At 33.4% G+C, this 20999-nt stretch overlaps 1 protein-coding gene across 13 annotated transcripts in view; it reads right to left on the bottom strand.

The window, feature by feature from the left end:
- The window catches only part of CTAGE5 (CTAGE family, member 5), a 97449-nt gene that overhangs the window by 21476 nt on the left and 54974 nt on the right, over positions 1 to 20999 (bottom strand). For all 13 annotated transcript variants that reach the window (XM_010835333.1, XM_010835335.1, XM_010835334.1 and 10 more), the window contains 11 exons: positions 19321 to 19425; positions 15076 to 15198; positions 13285 to 13405; positions 11829 to 11875; positions 10995 to 11085; positions 8436 to 8574; positions 7423 to 7524; positions 6362 to 6422; positions 5779 to 5814; positions 2438 to 2505; positions 1138 to 1220 (listed from right to left, as the gene is read on the bottom strand). In XM_010835333.1, coding sequence (XP_010833635.1) covers positions 1138 to 1220; positions 2438 to 2505; positions 5779 to 5814; positions 6362 to 6422; positions 7423 to 7524; positions 8436 to 8574; positions 10995 to 11085; positions 11829 to 11875; positions 13285 to 13405; positions 15076 to 15198; positions 19321 to 19425 — 976 coding nt within the window. The remainder of the gene's footprint in view (positions 1 to 1137; positions 1221 to 2437; positions 2506 to 5778; positions 5815 to 6361; positions 6423 to 7422; positions 7525 to 8435; positions 8575 to 10994; positions 11086 to 11828; positions 11876 to 13284; positions 13406 to 15075; positions 15199 to 19320; positions 19426 to 20999) is intronic.

Raw genomic sequence — 20999 nt, 5'->3', positions numbered from 1 at the left:
AAAACACAAAATACTCTGAAGCATCAGAAATTACTTCTGATTTATCACCAGTGAAAACTCGGTTTTACACATCAAATAAACCACTTTATCTATTAACCATATGACCAAAAGTCTGATCATTTTACAAACTTCACCATTCTCAAATAATGGTTATACTTCCAAAGATCAAAAATCAACATTATCAAAAAACAAACAAACTTCAATGCCACCCAAAATAATACTTTTCAAAACATGCTAAACTTTATTATGTAGCTTATATAATATTCAAATGTAGTTACAACAAAAGATCAAAGCATTATTTACCCTGAGACATTTTTGCATTAGATTCAGATAAAAATTCTTTCTGTATAACTCCCTCAACTCCAGATTTTGTTCCTATTTGAAATTCATAACAATCTGCTATTTCTTAACGTAGAAATACTTAATGAAACTGGACTCTCAAAGTGATTTTTATAACTTTTCAACAGTTATTAAAAGAGGAGTCTACCTACACAAGATAGGTTTGTTTTTACTACCCTAGAAGCTTAATTCCAATTCAACCAAAATTATTTTGAAAAATGTAATAAACTATTTGGAATAGTATGAGATCATAAAGATGCTAACTCACTAATGAATGGACAGAAATATTAAATACATCTTCCAAATAACTGGTTCTTTTGGGGGTAATTAAAGCAATCAAAACTCAGATAATAAAGTTTTCCCACATTTTTAATGAATTTTACATCATTTAAAATCAGCTGTTTTAATTCTTATTTTTAAGATTCAAGCAAATTCCAAAGAATGGTTAATATATAAACAGTCACAATGCCATTCCATTTAAGCAATCTTTACCCATTCACTCTACAAAAAAACAATGAGTACCTTACTATGTACCAAGCATTTTGCTTCCCAAGGAGCTCAAGGTACTAAACATACATCATCCTACAAAATGCCACTGAGAAAGCCATTATTCACATTATTGCTAGAGAACAAAACTCAGAAACTTGGGAGACCACAAGAAAACTCAGATTAGAACCGTAACTACAAAATCTAAAAAATTCATAAGGAGTAGTGTTAATTCACACTAATATAAACGGTATGTACGAAATATAATAAAATAAGTATTTTTTTAATGAGGGGTTAAAAAAAAAAAACTACCTCTGCCAAATGCTGTATTTGGAACATCAAGTGCATAAGGATCTTTTTCTAAAAGTTCAATTTTAAACTCTGTTTCGGTTAATCTGCAAATAAAGAACAAACATTGCTAAGTTACTTATCTAAGAGAGTAAGTAAATCACTCACATTTCAAGAAAAATGCCACTACTATAAACTACTTTTTATTATCTCAATATCTACATAAAAGAAACAGGTCCTGTAAAATTATTCTGACTGAAATACCTTTATATATCCTCCACTATTTATTTTAGGGTAACAGGTTCCTTTTGCCTCATGATAGTGGTTTTGTTGAGGTTTGAAATTGTTTTGATCTTTTTCAAAACTAGGCTACAAAGAATATCATATCACAGAATCCAACTTTTAGAAAGATCTTGAAGGGCCCTCCAAGGTCAATGAGTTCAAACCTATTATTTTACAACTAAGGAAAGTGAAGTTAGGAGTTCAAATGATTTATGCAAAATGAAAGTACCAGGGTTAAAACTCAGGGCTCCCAGCTCTGAGTCATATAAGCTTTCCATTGTAGTGTTACCCATACGATTTCAATCATAACATAAAATTGGAATCTGATTAATTCATCCTATTTTATCCCTTTCCAAACTTTTTATCTGAAAAATATGACATTTTAAAAGAATCTTATTTCTAGTTCTATACCATTAGATCTGAAATAAAACATTTAATCATATGGCTTTAATTTCTGAGTAGAAAAGACAAGAGACTAAAACTAACACTGGATAATGTTAATAGTACATTCTGTCAAGAAATTATAACACTATGGGAAGACTTTTACAGTCTTCACAGAAAACTATTTACTCTTCCCTTCAATTGAACATTGTACTCTTTTATCCTTTCATTTTGTTATCGTAAAGCAATGCCATCCAATATAATAAGACCATGGAAAAAGAGAAATAATAAACATTCTATCCATTTATTCATTAAAGATGTTAATACTCTGCGAATTACCATGTCAAAGAGATTTATCCTTTCTATCTCCATCTCTTATAATCTCCTTCTACCCACCCTGGTTTAAACAAAAATTTTTTAAGTTATACTTTTTACAAAAAAATCTATGAAGTTTCTTTCTGTTACAGTAACCTCTAAGACAAGTGTTTCAAACAAAAAATCTAGTAAACTCTAATAGAACTAAGGTATACTTTATTACTAGATATGTTGGGTCACTGAAAGTTTGTTTATCCTTATAAAAATATTAACTACTTAATAAAATAACAACTAAGAATAAAAGTCATAAGCAAAGTTTTTAAAGTATTCCTACTAAGATACTTACTTTTGTCTGTTGTGAGCATTTTCTTTCCTTAAATCATTGAGGTTTCTTTCAGCAGTCCGAGCTGCCAACTTAAGAAAAATAATATAAGCATACATAAATATCTTAATAATTGCATACAAATATACAAAAATTGCATACAATCACTTAAGTATGTAAGTATGCATTTCAGTAAACTCAACGTAAAAAAAACTTAATTTAGAAAAATATATCAAAAAGGAATGAGTTTCATACAACCAGATAAGCCTAAGGCTGGAGTTTAATCATGTACTTGCCAAGAAATGCTTTCAGCTAGATGCAAAGTCAAGGATTAGAATTACTTGGTGTTGTAAATATCCAAATAACATGACAAGAGCAATGGAAGAGGACCCAAGCTTAGGAATGGAGACTCAGAATTATTATTATGCGTTGGAAGCATTGGCAGTAGAACAAAGTAACTATCTCTGGAAAGAAATCACTGTAATTCTGTGAAACCATAAAGGTCTAAAAATGCTGGTAAAGGCTGTTTTTTTTAATGGCTGAATATAATCAAAGCATGCTGCATGTTTATTAAGTACACAGCACTGTAGAGATACATTCCTTAGTCTTTTACATTTACTTAGAGACACTTTCATTTAATAAAAATCAGAGTACCGATACATATGTTACAAGAAAAAAAAAGCTTATACCAAGAATATGCAGTAAACCCAAACAGCTGTGGGTAAAATTAAGCCTGCATAGAATACTACATCAGATCAGAGTCGTGTCCGACTCTTTGCGACCCCATGAATTGCAGCACGCCAGGCCTCCCTGTCTATACTACATGTTTCCCTGTTATTCTGTGGACTCTCCAGAGCAGAAGCAGCAGAGTGTGGAACATCACACCTGCCAGATTAATGCAGTTCACTAGAGCAAATGTGACAGTCACCAAAAGGTGACTCAGTCTATAATTTTGAACTGTACCTGAGAATTGACTTTAACTGGGCAAATATTCACCAAAAGTATAGCTTAACCACATGTTAGCACTCAGTACCAAAAAGATTCCAGGTGTAAATCTTTTTCCAAGTTACATAATCAATTTTGGTACTAACAAAAAAGAACACCACTGTAACAATTTTTGTTAACAAAATAACAATTCATTTAACTTTTAATGATGCAGAGCTAAAATCATTTCTAAATGTTTGCTAATATGTAACATATTTACTCTTAAACATATGGCACAAAAATGTGTAAAGTTAAGTCAAAAGTAAATTCTACTCTGATTATAGTATAGTATATATTAAAGATATACCTGCAACAAAGAAATATAAAAACAGACTGATGATAATGATTCACACTTGAAAATTTTACACCCAGAAGTTAGCAAAAACTGTAATTTTAGTAAATAACCAACCACATTGTATTCTAAAACATTTATATTCAGATATTGAACACTTATAATATGCAAAAAAGATTCTATTAGGAACAGCTGTTAAGAAGGAAAGAAAAACAGTCCCTATAAGCTTAAATCTGTGGTAAGAACAAATACAAATAACCACAGCACTTGCCACAGGATACAAAAAAAAAAAAAGTACTATGACAATTTAAAGGAAAATTAAATCTAACAGGATGGAGCAAAGAAATGCTCAACAGAAAAAGTAACATCTAAAATTAAGAAATTATTTATTATAGTAAAATAGTGGAAACAAACTAAAAGTTTATAAAATGAAAAACTTCATGAAAAATATCTATGATATATTAAGAAAGGTTATAAAACATTAATATATGATCTTGTTTTTTTAAACATATATATGTGCTTTATGTCTCAATGTATCTATAAAAGCATGGAATAAATTAAAGTACTACTGCTGATTACTTCTTTGTACTTTTCTACATGGTATAAATTTTTGTTCAATGAGTATATATTATTTTTATAAAATATCTTTTTAGTTTGAGACATGAAGGGCATATTTTCTGCATGTTTTAATTTAAGGTCAATGTCATTATTTACTAAACAAGAATTTCAATATATTGAAAAGAAAAAGTATAAGACTTGGAGTCTAAAAAACAAATCTATAAGACTTAGAATCTAAAAGGTCAATGTTTCAATCTCCAATCTAAACTCTCTAATCATGTGACCTAGGGCTGTTTCCTCATCAGGAAGACCTGAATTACAGTTATTGTGTGGACTGAATGAGTAATATATGTAAAATGCCTTAGAGTACAGTGCCTAGAATATATGCAATACTAATAAACATCAGTTCCTCTCCATCTTTAAAAAATAATTTTCATCTGAGCATTTAGAAAGGGATGAAGAAGACTAAATTCATTTCCAAGACCAGTGTATTATTTCAATAACAAATCTTCACTTGAACCCTCATTACAGAAGCATATAAAAGCTCAAAATTGGCAAGGATCCTGATATTCAACTTATTTAATTTCTTACTCTAAGCTGAAATCTCCATTCCAAGAAACATCCATGCCTAAAAATAAAAATATCTTCCAAGCTTCAGTTCAACAGTGATAATTTAACAGTTAACATTTACTGAATGCCTACTGTATGTCAGGTACTTGGCTATCAGAATTATCTTATTTAATGTCATCACAATAACTGTGAAATAGATACTAATATCTCTGTCTTTAGGTAAGGAATGGGTGGTAGGTGATAGAACCAGGATATCAACCAAAACAAGCTGACTCCAGACCCCATATTCACCTACTGTGCAAATCACTTCCCCTTGAAGACTTTGAGGGGCAAGTCTTTCAAAAGTCAGCTGTTAACGATAGTTCTTCATGTTAGAGACACCATCCTGATCATTACTCAAAATCTATATAGTTATCACTTCCTCATACAGTTCCTCCACAGCACTGACATGTCCTTTCTCATGATGGTCTTTTTTGTACTGTGTAACAAATAATTAAAAATCAGAGAATCAGATACCTGAATTATATTAATATAATTTTTAGAACTAGGACGGGCTTTAGATTATTATTTCAGCTAGTCCCATTGCTTTACAGATGAGTAAACAAGCCCATAGAATTTTAAAAATTTGTCCACAAGTAATTAGCTGGCAATCCACTGCTTGAAACAAGTCCATGAACGTTGCCTCACCTCCCCCAGAGTATAAGCCCCAAAGAGTAAAGCTTCTTGCAAGAAGTAAAACGCTAAAAGCAGAGAAGGAAAAATCAGATTTGTGAAGAACTGTATCAAAACAAAGTATTTAGTTCATAAGGGATATAATTCCACTTCTGGTGAAATTAAAAGAAACTGATTTCTTTATACACTACCTTTTTTTCTCAGTTGTAAAAGTATACCTTTACACTGCTCATCTAAATTAGGAAAAAGAACAATTTGACAAAAAAGCCTAAGAAAATTTAATACTTACCCAATTATCATGTGCTTTTTTCTCATGAGAAATAATCTGAAAAAGAAAAGTCATTAAAATACTACTAATAACGGTTTTTTTCTGTAAAAAACATTCATAGCTACCACTATGATTTAATACAAAACTCATAAACTCAAAAATAACTCAATCATCTCTAAAAAGTCAGCAAATATTATTTTAAAGCAAATTTTCATATACATATGATCTACTCTATTATACTTCTAAAACAAAAACAAGTAAAGACAATTCAAATTTTTGTCTAGTACATTTCTGTTTTACACAATAATCAATTACAATAGGAGATACCAATTAAGAGACAACCAGCTAGACTGGTTATATATATATATATATATAGGCTCCTAATGCTGCTATATGTTTATTTATTTACACAACTCAAATTCCCAAATCAGCAGTAGTTCACATAGCAACTTTAAACAATGTCTCTTGTCCCAGAATCTTTGCTCCCTAGAAATGTTCTGCCACCACATGCAAAACCTCAAGAGACTAACTACACTCCTGCATCAAAACAGATGTGAATTCAAACAAATCACCACTGTTTGAAGTTACACACACACACACATACCTGTCCTTGATAAGAATGAATAGTTCTCTCCAACTCTTCTTCTAGATCTTTGGCTCGCTTTCTATAAAGAACAAACAATCATTCTACTCTTAACATAAACTAAGAAATGACAGAACACACTATCTGTACTGAAAATATTAATTAATTTAACACCTAGACTGCTTTGTTTCATGTCGCGCTAGAATTCCACATGTTCATCACCTTTGTGGTGCTGGTTTAGTTGCAAGGTTCTAAAGCATATTTTTTTCCTGATATAATTAGGTAAGCTTTAGGAATACTACTACTTGAGTTTACCTAAGATTTAGATGGAATATTGGCTCATTTTCATTTTTAAGAAGCATATTGGGAGATGTATTCAGATGTCTGTAGTCTTAATAGAACTCTAGGAAATTAAAGACCTGGGAGAAAGGAAATGCTATTACCTTTATACAACTAAAAAGACTTAAAGTTCATAAGACTATAAAAAGACTTTTTAAGACTAAAAACTTTTTTTGGATAAAATTCAAGCTTGCTCTTCCTAATGTAAAATGAAGTATCACAACTATTTGGAGTACTGCTGAATCTCGTCACTTATTTTCTCTAAGTTTTTATTATTTCTATTATTTTAGGATCGATTATTTCAGTAAGGATTGAGCTAAGGTAAAAACTAAATTTATGGTTTTATAAACACTTCTTCATAACTTTAATTAAGGCTTATTCTTCTTTTTTGCAGCATACTTCTCAAATTGATTAATATTATATACATTCTTCCCCATGTGAACCAAAGAGGAAAGACCTTAAAATTAGTCACATTCATAAAGTTCTTAACTTTAACATAATATAGGATTGCCCATATTCAAATCCAACTAATCTAAGAGATTTTGAATTACATAGAGTAAAAGAAAAACTTTTTTCCTTTTTATATTTTCTGTATAATCGCATAAGAGCAAGACATCTAAATGAAAAATAATAAAATTATGGGGGATTTTTTTTTGAGTGCTCTGTTATTTTTTTTCTGCTTTGGGGCTTTTGTATGGATACCCTTCCTACCTCAAAAAGAAAGGGGTGAAATATATTCATACCTATAGGTCTCCAGCTCTTCAGCTGCATGGTTGATCTTTTCATCAGCTTTGGAAAGTTTCTCCTCTTTCTCTAACCGGTAATTTTCCTCCATTGTCAATTTCCTTAAAACAAAAAGGGTTTTATTTCTGTTATTGTATGTCATAAAATAATCAACGGTATACTTTTAATTATATCACAACTGGTGATTTATTCTACTGTTTCCCATAAAGCAACCTGCAAATATCAATAAAAACATCACATGTAAGAAAAAAACAAATGTACCTGAGTGTGGAATTTAATATTGTAGACTCAAAATGTAAAGCACCTTATCCAATAAAGTACTACTAATACAGAAGCTTTAAGAGTTCATCATTATCATTTATATTTTTATCATTAAAGAAAAAATGTTTCAAAATCAAGTAACTTTCTTAAAAAAATAAATTGATGAAATGCAACCCAATCATAAATTAAGAACTTTGAATAATAACATGCTGCTGCTAAGTCGCTTCAGTCGTGTCCAACTCTTTGCGACCCCAGAGACGGCAGCCCATCAGGCTCCTCCGTCCCCGGGATTCTCCAGGCAAGAACACTGGAGTGGGTTGCCATTTCCTTCTCCAATGCGTGAAAGTGAAAAGTGAAAGTGAAGTCGCTCAATCGTGTCCGACTCTTAGCGACCCCATGGACTGTAGCCCACCAGGCTCCTCCATCCATGGGATTTTCCAGGCAAGAATACTGGAGTGGGGTGCCAGTGAAAGTCGCTCAGTTATGTCCGACTCTGTGACCCTATGGACTATACAGTCCGTGGAATTCTCTAGGCCAAAATACTGGAGTGGGTAGCCTTTCCCTTCTCCAAGGGATCTTCCCAACCCAGGGATCAAACCCAAGTCTCCCACATTGCAGGTGGATTCTTTACCAGCTGAGCCACAAGTGCCTTCTCCACAAGGGAAGCCTAAATCATCACATAAGCTGAATGCAAAACATTTTTAAGCTATTTTATTTGCCACTCAATGGAGTGACAAACATAATTTATTACCTGTGAAGTATCATTTCATTTTCTTGATATAGTTCAGTCATTACTTTAAGTTTCTGCTGAAGTTTTTGAGTTTCATTTTCGAACTGTGTATTTTCTGACTGTAAAGATGCTTGTTCAGTCTGGAGATTTTTAATACACTCTACAGAAAAATGTTTTAAATCACAATTAAGGGAGCAAGTATTTTGAGCTACACATTAATATTTTATAAAAATAAAAATTACAAAAACTAATTATTAATAAACTAAATTCTTTCCAACAGAAAATCAATATTTTGTTCGCCTAATACCTTTTAACATGTTAAAGAGCTATATAAATTATTATAATTTTTTTATTATTTAAAGATTTCCTAAAAAAAATTCTAAAACCTTCAGTACTCTTTAATTGTAGCATCTAATTTTCAGTCTAGGAGACAAAAGTCACTAAAATTCTCAAAGTTTGGTGATGAGGATTTTGAAGGCAAATACTTTAGCTTAATATTTTCTGTAAACCTCTCCCACATGATTAATAATGCATCTTTTTTTCCCTAGTAAAAAGTTTACCCATTAATACTTCTACCCAGCCTCTTTTTAAGCCAAAATTTTTATACATGTTAAAAATCAAGCCAGAAATTTGGATCTTCTGATAATGAATGCCCCAAAGTCCTGCTGGCTTACACCAGATAAAGACTGGAAAGGAAAATACCAATTTAGCTTTGTTTCAACCTAAAAGAATCACCAATGAAAATTAAAATAAACAATTCTAATTAATTATGATTATAAAATAATTAGTGGATGCACTAATTAGATAAATTATTTCTCTTTCAACATAACATAATTCAACTCCTCTAACACTAAGGTGACATCTCCCCCCAAAATGTGTATGAATCATGACCATACCACAAATCTTGAAACAAGGCAAAACTCACTCTGCCTAAACAGGACAATTCCAAAATCATACTAACAATCATTAGAATTTTATTGATTTATGTAATATTATATAATTATTCTAAAACATCTACTAATTAAATATACACACCAAAAAGATAGTTTAATACCTTAACATTAAATGATTAAATGTACAGGAAATTGTCCACTTCTGTCTTTCCAAGAAATTTTTAAATCTAGATCAGTAAAGTTTGTTGACCTTTGGCCTTAAGCCATTGCCATGTCATCTTAACAATTCTTAACAAGCCATTGTTAAGTCACTTAACTGACATGTTGGATATTACTTCTTTTAAAATTGGATCATCTCTATTTAGAAAAAAAATTAAACCAACACTTAAACCTTCATTATATTTTTTCACTTCTACATTAACTATTTTGTTTCAAATCCTCTGTATCTTAAAATACCACTGCAAATGATTACCAAAAACAGCAGGTCAGAGGAGAAACAATTCAGAAGAAAACCTTTCTGTTCTGAATAGAAGATCAATTATAGAAATTTATCTTTCATGCCTCCCTAAAATAAGAAAGATTTGCAAGAAGGGACACAAAGTCTCCAAATACTAGTTTTAGAAAAATAGTAATTTGCCAAGATACCATATGAAGTGATGGGGTAACTGGTGAGCAAATCTGTTACTATCCTAGCACTTTCTACAGTTCCTCACTGAAAGCCTGTTAATGTACTAAAATAGGGCTTGCTTGAAAGTAGGCTCCATATCTTTTCCTCTTGTAAATCTCCCATGGCTTTTAGTACTATACATTAGCAAAACTTTAATATTAATGTTTTTCAAAATTCAAAAATAATCCAACTACCAGTACCATGTGAATAGGGCAACAATAATTTTTTAAATAATCTGTATCTTTGGTGGTTCAACCTTTTCAAAAAATGTCTTATTATAAACACAGTTTACTTATTTTAGAAATTTTTGAAAATATAGATAAGTAAAAAGAAAACAGAAATCTGTCCATGATCCCATATTCAAAGAGAAACATGGCTGACATTTGAGAATGTCCTTCCATCATTTTTTTTGCTAACAGTTATGCTGAATTTTTTTTTTTTTTTTTTTTACAAAATGGAATGTTACTTACATCAACTTTTAAAATTTTGGAACATAATAGTATTTGTTCACTTTAGGAAAAAAAACGCTATCAGCAAAATTAAAAAAAAATCTTTTCAATGAAAAACAAATCAGTTCTACAGGTCTAACATCATTCCCATATATGTTAATATACTATGCAAGGACATTAGAGGAAAAAACTGTACCATAAAAAGATCTATGAAATATAGAAGTACCACTATTAAAAATCAAACTTGCAATTAACAAAGATATTTTTAATTAAGTTTTAATTTGCTACTTTTAAACAACTAAAACCATACCAAATATTTGACACTGAAATTAAAAGTACAGTTTTACATAGTTTTTTTTTAAATAATGCCATTAATTTTATATAAATATGGAGGAAACGATATGGCTTTACCAACAATGAAAACTCAGACTAACTTTTCACAAATAACAAACAAAAGTAAAAGTAAAAAAATTCAAATTGTATCTCCCCATAATTGATTCAATTAATGTTCTATTCTCTATAAGGAGACGTATTTATTTAGAAAAACTTTGTAAGTCTATAGATTATCTACCTGTAAGCTCTTCTTTTGTTTTATCAACTTCAGATAATTGAGTGTAAATTTGGTTTCTTTCTCCTTCTAGGGTTTTTAAAGAAGCTCTTAACTTCAAAGAATGGGAGAAGGAGAAGAAAAAAAGCAACATTAAACAATTATACCAAAACAAACAAAAATCTCAATATACCATCCTAATCCTTTGAAGCTCTTTTACACTCCGATGAAATTACTGACCAGACTACACAAGCCAACAATGGAGTTTCTATCTTAGAAAGTTAGCAAAGTCATCAACACATGTAAATCTCAAAACAGGCATAAAGAAGTCAGTGATTAATGTTTGAACAGCAGCTGTTTGCTTTCAGCACATAAATTTTGATCAAAGCAACCTTCACACTACATTACTGAAACTTCACATTGATCAATAAAGATCAGGATACCACTACCAGGATGAAAGAGAACAGGGATAAACCACAAGAAAATGAATCTAGTACCTACTTCTCAAGATAAGATATGGGGCAGCAGAATATTAGAAAACACTGAGACCCGAGAGTGAAGAACATTCAAAGAGGAAAGTATGGGAAAATATGTAGTAAACATTAATACAGTCCTCATCCAAAGAAATGAGTGCACACCTTGAAAATTTTTATTACAATAAATTCTAAAAACTAACAATATGAATTTCTAGTTACCATAAAAAAAATTAAAAAGCAACTGAAGAAAATTCTGATCACTTCTAAAACTTCTATCACTTATATGGTAACTATAAAATGGACATTTAAAAGAGTTACTAGGATATATGGATTTAATCCATGCTTTATTTGTTTCTCTATATTCTTATGTAGTAATGCAAACCTTAGCAGCATGAATCAGTTTCTTCAAAGCTCCTTTTGGTTGATTATCTATAATGAAAAACAAAACCATAATAACTTGATAAAACAGTACAATGCCACAACAGACAGCCAAATGATTCTATTAGTTCACTTAACTAGAGCTTTATAATCCCTTGCTACAATAGAGAATTTAACGTAAGGCACAACGGCCTCAGACCTGCTCCCAGGAAGCTAAACAAAAAAAGCAATGGAATTATCATAGTATCATGTAACACGGTTCTTCACCACTAACTCCAAAAACAGAGTTAAAATAAGCATGTGGTAGTCACCTAAATCTAGCCCCCAGTTTCAATTATTCTTAGAATCCCTCATCAGACAAAATATGAGCAGAATTATATTCCAAATTAAAATAACATTAAATGTGAGTTTTCTCATTAGAAAAATAATTATTTCTTACAAGATAAAGCAGAAGTAAAAAAGTACAAACAGAACTATATGTCTTTACTTTGAAGTGTACTTTTCTTCCAAGACATTAATGTTATCATCAAAGAAAATCTTTTAAAAAATCACACCTTCTCCTTAACACATTTTTTACTGATATAGAAAATGGAGGGAGAGAAAAGAGAAAGGTTACAAAAGTCAGAGAAACTATCATTGGGGGAAACTCAATGAAGATACCTGAAACCTCTTTGTACTATTCTTACGATTTTCTGTGAGTCTATATATCAAAACAAGATGTTCTTTTTTAAAGTCAAAAGAACTGATCTGAAAATACACTAAGTGGCTATAGGGAACCTAACTTTTGCTGAGTTTTCATACTGCAACCAGCAATGGCAATAGACTTTGGGATGGTCAAAATTAAAGTACTGTCAAGATATGAACCATCTAAAAAAATGTACCCTAAGGCATTCATTTATATAACACTCAATTTTCCAACTACTCACCCACCCATTTATCAGCTTACAGTACAGGGGAAAACAGGCATGGAAAGAATTATGATGCAACATGAAGACTGCTGTGGTCGTGGTGGTCTAGTTGCTATTTCATATTCGACTTGTGCGACCCCTTGGACTGTAGCCCACCAGGCTCCTCTGTCCGTGGGATTTCCCAGGCAAGAATACTGGAGTGGGTTGCCATTTCCTTCTCCAGGGGATCTTCCTGACCCAGGGATCAAACATGCATCTCCTGCATTGCAGGTGGATTCTTTACCACTGAGCCACCAGGGAAGCCAAAGACTGCTATAATGTACAACACATAAAAAGAACAGAGATGAGGAAGGCTGAAAGTCTATCTGAGGCGCTGAAGAAAGATTTACTGAAATGGAGCTAGCCTAGCTGAAACAGCTGAAGCTGATAGTGAGAGAGGAAAAGAATATTACACAAGTATATAAGGAGTCTTATAATAGCACATGGGGAACTAAAAGGACATACAAGAGCCAGCCATCATTTTCAGTAACAGATGATGTTATGACTTAATACCTAGGTGCGCATCATTTTCTGAATCACTCTTCATTTCCCATTCCAAGTTATCATCATCTGCAATTTCTTCACCAAGTACAGCAGTCCAGTCTTTCATCTTTCGTAAGCGCTCTGTCAGAGACTTGACGTTTACCAAAGGGGGGAAAAAAAGAGGGTAATGTCTTATGCTGGCTTTACAACCTCTGAATGCATAACTGTAGTCTAAAAATCAACCCACATGGATAAAAAGTACATGAGCTCTCACTCTCTACCCATCATAAAATATGTAAATACCCTCAAAAACTAACATTTATTTACTATTAAGGTCTACAAGTTAAAAAATAACAACTGGTTACTCTTAATCAAATATGAAAAGTGAAAACTGAAAAGTGGCAGTCGCTCAGTCAGGCCCGACTCTTCATGACCCCATGGACTGCAATTTCCCAGGCAACAATACTGGAGCGGGTAGCCATTCGTTTCTCTAGTGATCTTCCAACTCAGGCACGGAACCCAGGTCTCCTGCATTGCAGGTGGATTCCTTACCGTCTGAGCTATGAAGGAAGCCCAAATCAAATAAACAGAATACGTAGTAATGGCCCATTTTTACACGACTACACAGTAACAAAACATTTCTTACATGGTATCTCTCATTTGCCACAATAAGAGTAGTCACAAACATGAGAAGAAATTTTGTGTGAAGTTAAACAAATCCCCAAGTGATATATGAAAAAAGAGACTTTACAGATTCAATTTATTCAAGTAAACAACTAGCTGAGGAGATCAACTGACACAACTGACAAAAAGAAAAAGAAATTGTAAAAGAGAATCTGAGTCGGAACATTAGAGGTTTTGCTACAGTACTTTTTGAATTTTCTTAAAGAGGCTCCCCTGTCCATGGCATTCTCTAGGCAAGAATCCTGGAATGGGTTGCCATGCCTGCTCCAGGGAACTGTCCCAACCCAGGGATCGAGCCTAGGTCTCCTGCACTGGCAGGTGGGTTCTTTACTGTTGAGACACTGAGGAAGCCCCAGAAACATCCTTAGCAGTGAAGTAAGCAGTGTAAATGTATAGCTTTCAAGGTGACATCATCCACTTCACTGTGCAGGTTACAGAATGTTAGTTGTACATCTTATTAGTTAATATTAGTTAACATAATAAACAGATACTTGAGTATCTGTTTGCTGCTTAAAAACATAAGATTTAAAAGTGTAGGCAGGAAAAACTGGTAGAAGGGAGAGATAAGAAGTAGGAAAAACATCAATAAATCTTAACAGTAATACCAATTATCTTATTCCTAATGGAGTTAAAGTGCAATTAGATTTACTTAAAATATTCATCTCTGTGAAAGTACATATACCAGTTAATCTAGGCATTAAAGATATTCATATTTATATTCAATGCATATAACTTCATTTGTCCAATTTATAAAATTCTTTCCAATTCTTCTCATTAACAAAAAAAGATGGCAATCTTAAGATAAAAGCCAAAATCCAAAATCCTTTGTCTTTCTTCATTAAATATCTAAGCTAAAATAGAAGAGAGAAGAAAAAAGGACACAGAGAATATATATGTGTGTGTGTGTGTGTGTGTGTGTGTGTGTGTGTGTGTGTGTGTGTATATACATACATACTACAAATCTACAAGTTTTCAAAGAACATTTTGCAACATGAATAAAAACACAGTACAACTAGTAATGTTTGCCAAAATGTACATCTCCTCAAAATAGAAGCTGCTAAAGCAAAATTTCTTATATTTCACAATTAGTATAAAGTTCTAGCTTAACTCAGTCATTAAACTAGCCGGGCTGTTTACCTTAATCTGATTTTCTTTATCACACAGAACTTGTTCGACATGTACTTTGGAGTCTTCAAATGTTATTTTCTGTTTATTAAGCTCATTCACTTGTTCTCTCCATTCTTCAGCTTCTTGTAAAAGCTAAAATTTAAACCCCAAAGAGAAAGAAAAGCAACTCTTATTATCTCATCATATTTATGTGCAGGTACACTTATTCATGGGCTTCTCTTGTGGCTCAGCTGGTAAAGAATCCTGCAAAGTGGGAGACCTGGGTTCCATCCCTGGGTTGGGAAGATCCCCTGGAGAAGGGAAAGGCTACCCACTCCAGTATTCTGGCCTGGAGAATTCCATGGACTGTATAGTCCATGGGGTCACAAAGGGTCGGACACAACTAAGCGACTTTCACTTTTCACTTTCACACTTATGTATGTAAGGTGTATCATTAAAAGAACCTCACAAAAGGAAGAAGTAACTCATTACTGTATCAAACTCAGGTGTGGATGCACTTATTTATATTACCTAGGTGCACGACTAATAAATAGGCTTCCCTGGTGGCTCAGTGGTAAAGAATCTGCCTGCCAGTGAAGGAGACCTGGGTTTGATCCCTGGGTTGGCTCCAGTATTCTTGCCTGGGAAATCCCATGGACAGAAGAGCCTAGTGGGCTACAGTCCATGGAGTTGCAAAGAGTCCAACACAACTTAGCAACTGAGCACACATGCACCACTAATAAATATTATACAACACAGTGTGTTGCTAAGAAGGGCGAGAAAAAATGAGGTGACGGGGAAGAAGGAGTGTAATGAAGAAAGAAGGGAAGGGAGGAAGGGCTCCTTTTTTCAAAGAACTTTTAAAACATGGGTTTTAAAGTAAAATAACAGACTAACATTCTTCAACTACTTACATGATAAATTTATATCAAATTAAAAGCTTTCTGAGACAAACACACTTGTTAGATTTGACCATTTCTTGCCATTCTTTATATCCCATATAACATGCCATATCTCATTTATATTAAAGTTTATTTTTTAATCATGTGTCGTTTTGTGGCTAACTAAACTTCAGAAATACCCTTAATCTAGAATAGATCAAATTCTGCATAAACAATCTTTTACTGTATAGACTTTTACAGAGGAGAACTTTCTCAACATAAATAAAAGGTAAAGACTGTCATAAAAGATAAACTTAATTATATAATGCTTATTTTAAAGTTGTGCAAATCAAAAAATAACAGAAATAAAATTTAAAATTTAAAAACAAGCAAGTAACTAGAAAGAAATCTTTATATATATCACAGGGTTAATAACTGTAATATGCAAAAAGCTTTTAGAAGTCAATAAGAAAAAAAGGTCCCCTCCCCCAAAAATACAATCAGCAAGTGATTTACAAAAGAATCAGCCCATATATATATATATATATATATGGAAAAAAGGCCAATTTTATTTAAATTTAAAACTCTATTCTATTAAATAGTAATTACTGGGTTTCCCTGCAAAATTAAGGTTTCATCAGCATATTCCCTAGCACACAAAAAACTAGTCCTTCTCCATGTATGTTAGTAAAGTAAGATAATTTTGACAGATTAAAAATAAATAAGAATTTAAGAATAAAACTTGGATTTGGTGACTGGCTGATCTTTAGTGAGTTACTAAGGAGACTGCATACATAGCAAGCAGTCTTATAAGGTTAAAGAAGGAATGTGTTAGAACATGGAGTCAGTGCATACAGAATAGTTTATTTCAAAAACTCTGATGACCAAAAGGAGTTAGAGTAAAGCAGCTATAAAGAGTAAGACAATCTAGATGAAATATTTTCAATGTACAGAAGGTCACTTTTGACTATATTGATAACACAGCAAAATTAACACAGGATGTATTGATACCAGCCACTTTCACCTGAAATCTACTAAGATGACAGTAAAAAGGTTTAAGGGGGAAAAAAGCATAAACCCACAAGGAAAGAGACAAAATGTGATGAAGAAAAAGATAGTTCCAGAAGTGGAAAGTGATGGAAGCATGGTAAAAGACCAGACAATTGAAATCTAAGGCAGAAGATGGTAGAGTCTAAAAGTAGTGTTGACTTGATACAAACCAGGAAGGCTCATGATTTGGAGGTACAAGTACTAGTTTGTAAGTGGAATGAAAAGAGAAGGACTACTCAAAAGTCTGTATGAAAACTAGTTAGAGAAAAGCCCATGTTCTCCCCACACATACATATACAAACACTCTAATTCTCAGTCCATCCCTCTCTCCCTCTGTCTTTTACATGCACAAACACATGCATGTGCACACACGCTTACACACACATACACACACATCTGGCAAAAGCCTGGAAGGTTATTCTCTAGCTAGAATCTGAAATCTGGGACACCTGACCCAGGTAAAGGTGTGAGTAATAAGCTGTAAACATAAAAGCATTAAGCAAAAACTGACTTACTGAATAGTGAGATACCAGCCCTCCTTACCTCAATGTTCACAAACAACCCTATACCTACCAAACAGGAACTGTGGAGGATTCATCCCTGTGGAAAATGGTTTTTGAAAACCAACAACTGGGGACCCTCCAATGAAATACCCTAGCCAGATTACTGTGTAGAAAGGCCCGTAAGAAACACACACAGGGCTTCCAACTAGATTTGGAGAGCCCTGCTATTAAACAGACACCCATGAATCACCAAACATCTGAAAAAAGAAACCCTTAGACAAAAGACATAGACTAAAACAGAACACAAAGGAACTTGAAGGAAACAAGGCAACTCAGGAAAAAAAAAAATCAAAAAAGAGTAGGGAAGAAAAACATGACATCCTCAGCAAAGTAAGACACTGCATCCATGAAATCAGTAAAAAGCATAAGCAAAACAACAAACAATTCTCACAAGCAAAAAATATCAGAGAAGAAGTGAACAAAAGTTTCATAGTCATAAAGAAACCAAAAAAGACATTTTCAAATAATTTCATACATCATACAAAATACACCCCAAAATGAATAAAATAATTCAAGTAAATTTCCCAGAACTGAATCAAGAGCAAGAGTTTCCAGACAGAGTGTAACCAACAAATATATGGAAAAAGACCCACACTAAGCCATATCATTGTGAAATTTCAGAGAACTGGAAATAATGAACGATACTAAAATTTTCCACAGGGGAAAAGAATAGGTAACAAAAAATGTTCAGTAATCCAAACAGCATGTGACTTCTCACAAGTAAGTCTGGAAAATGAAGACAATAGAGTAATAATGTCAAAATTTCAAGAGAAAAAAAAAAAAAAATTGCAACCCAGAAGATATCCAACTGAGAAGAAGACATTCTAAGTCATGAAACTTCTTAAAAAGTTTCCTCCTATGCTTTTTCTCAGGAAGATAATCAAGGGAATTTACCACATAAAGCACACACATGACATGGGAAATAGAAGATCCAACACAGAAAAAAAAACAAGTCAAAGGATAGGGGTGAAGTGAAATCTCAGAACGGCAGAAATATAACAGACCTGGAGAACAAGTTCCTACTGAACTAGGAGGACGGAAGACCCCAGAAAGTACTGCTTCAAGGAAAAAATAAAATTAGATTAACCAAAGCCTTTGCACACATCAACAAAATATTTACATAATCTCTAAAAGAGACATTTATGATTGAAATACAGAAAAATTACAGATACGTCTAAAAGAAACAAGACAATTATTAACTCTATGGCAAATAAAAAGTTGAGTGAAACAAAATACGTAATCAGAGCACATCATGTGACTCAGCTGTGAACAATGTTTAGAAAATTATAAATAATGTTATCATTAAAAAAATCTCCCACTGAAAAATTCTAACTGTATTGGGAGAATAGTTTGAGAGGAAATATGTTTGGGTATGTGGCAGTGTCTACATATGTGAGGAGGAAGAAGATAAAAGTTAAATCCTTACTATATCTGCCACCATAGCCGCTTCTGTCTTTAGGCCCCTAGCTGCAATAGCTCTCATGGTATTCTCTGCTCTCCTACCATCTGTCTTTGAAGATTTGTGCTAAATGCTATTTGCTATTATTATCAAAATGGTGAGTGTCCAGGCTTACTTTCACTCCTGGGGGAAGAGGGTTCCAGGAATATAGACCTTTGTATCCTTTACAAAAGAGACACCATAGGGTACATAAGAGATTGCCCTGCTCTTGTGGTCTCCAGAAATAGCCCACTTTTGCCCCTAGCATGAGTCAGTCATGAGTATGCCCAGAATATTTAAAATCATATACTCACAAGTTGAGGAGTCCCTTTACAGTACAAACCTGTTTCTGGCTTTCTTGAAGCTGAGAATTTTCACTCAGAGCATCTTTTATAGCTATCTTAAGTCGTTCTTCATTCATCTGAAATATTTTGAAGGTTGTTTTGGCCTAAGTAGAATACAACATAGTGAGATTACAAGAATTAGTTTAATAGCCCTTTTTTATACACACTCCTTGAAACACGGAATTAAAGTTAAAAACACGCCAATATTAATAGGAGAGGCAGCATGCTATAGCAGAAAAAAGGCTGGCTTAACTCATGGTCTAGTCACTCAAGGTCTAGGTGCTCTGCCACTAACTTGCCACATGACTTTGGACACGTGATTCAACCCCTCATAACCTTCTATGTACACTACCTGGAAACTTTAATTAACTTTCTATTGTCTCTCTTCAGTTCAGTTCAGTTCAGTCACTCAGTCGTGTCCGACTCTTTGCGACCCCATGAATCACAGCACGCCAGGCCTCCCTGTCCATCACCAACTCCCGGAGTTCACTCAGACTCATGTCCATCGAGTCAGTGATGCCATCCAGCCATCTCATCCTCTGTCGTCCCCTTCTCCTCTTGCCCCCAATCCCTCCCAGCATCAGAGTCTTTTCCAATGAGTCAACTCTTCGCATGAGGTGGCCTAAGTACTGGAATTTCACCTTTAGCATCATTCCTTCCAAAGAAATCCCAGGGCTGATATCCTTCAGAATGGACTGGTTGGATCTCCTTAAAATCCACAAAAGCCTTTCTGTCCATTTTGTCTACTAATATTAAGTGCCAATCACCTTCAACAGTGAACCGTATATACAGCTATAGCTCAATAAATATTATTCAATGAAAAAAATGAACTTTCCTCAGATGCTCTATATTTTACAACTGTACCTAGGGCTTCCCTGGTGGCTCAGTGGTAAAGAAACTGCCTGTCAATGCAAGAGACACAGGTTTAATTCCATGTGTCAAGGAGCACCTAAGCCCGTTTGCTACAACTATTGAGCCTATACTCTAGAGGCTAAGAGCCACAACTACTGAGTCCACGTACGGCAACTACTGAACCTCATACACCCAGAACCTGTGCTCTGCAGCAAGAGGAGCCACTGCACTGAGAGGCCCTTGCACAGCTACTAGAGAATTAGCCCCCACTGTCCACATCTAGAGAAAAAGCCCGCACAGCAACAAACACACAGCACAGCCAAAAATAAATTTAAAAAAATTTTTAACTACTTTTTAAAGTAGTTTAAAAATAAACTAAATTTTATTTAAAATGTTATTTAAATTTTATCCTAAAATAAACTAAATTTTTAAAATACTGTATCTACATCACCAGATGGTCAACACCGAAATCAGACTGATTATATTCTTTGCAGCCAAAGATGGAGAAACTCTATACAGTCAGCAAAAACAAGACCAGGAGCTGACTGTGGCTCAGATCATGAACTCCTTATTACCAAATTCAGACTGAAATTGAAGAAAGTAGGGAAAACCACTAGACCATTCAGGTATGACCTAAATCAAATCCCTTATGATTATACAGTGGAAGTGAGAAATAGATTTAAGGGTCTAGATCTGATAGATAGAGTGCCTGATGAACTATGGAATGAGGTTTGTGACACTGTACAGGAGACAGGGATCAAGACCATCCTCATGGAAAAGAAATGTAAAAAAGCAAAATGGCTGTCTGGGGAGGCCTTACAAATAG

The sequence above is a fragment of the Bison bison genome, unplaced genomic scaffold, assembly GCF_000754665.1.
Source record: "Bison bison bison isolate TAMUID 2011002044 unplaced genomic scaffold, Bison_UMD1.0 scf7180017864041, whole genome shotgun sequence".
Lineage (NCBI taxonomy): Eukaryota > Metazoa > Chordata > Mammalia > Artiodactyla > Bovidae > Bison > Bison bison.
Note: the sequence above shows the minus strand (reverse complement) of the source record. Positions and strands in the feature narration are given on the sequence as shown.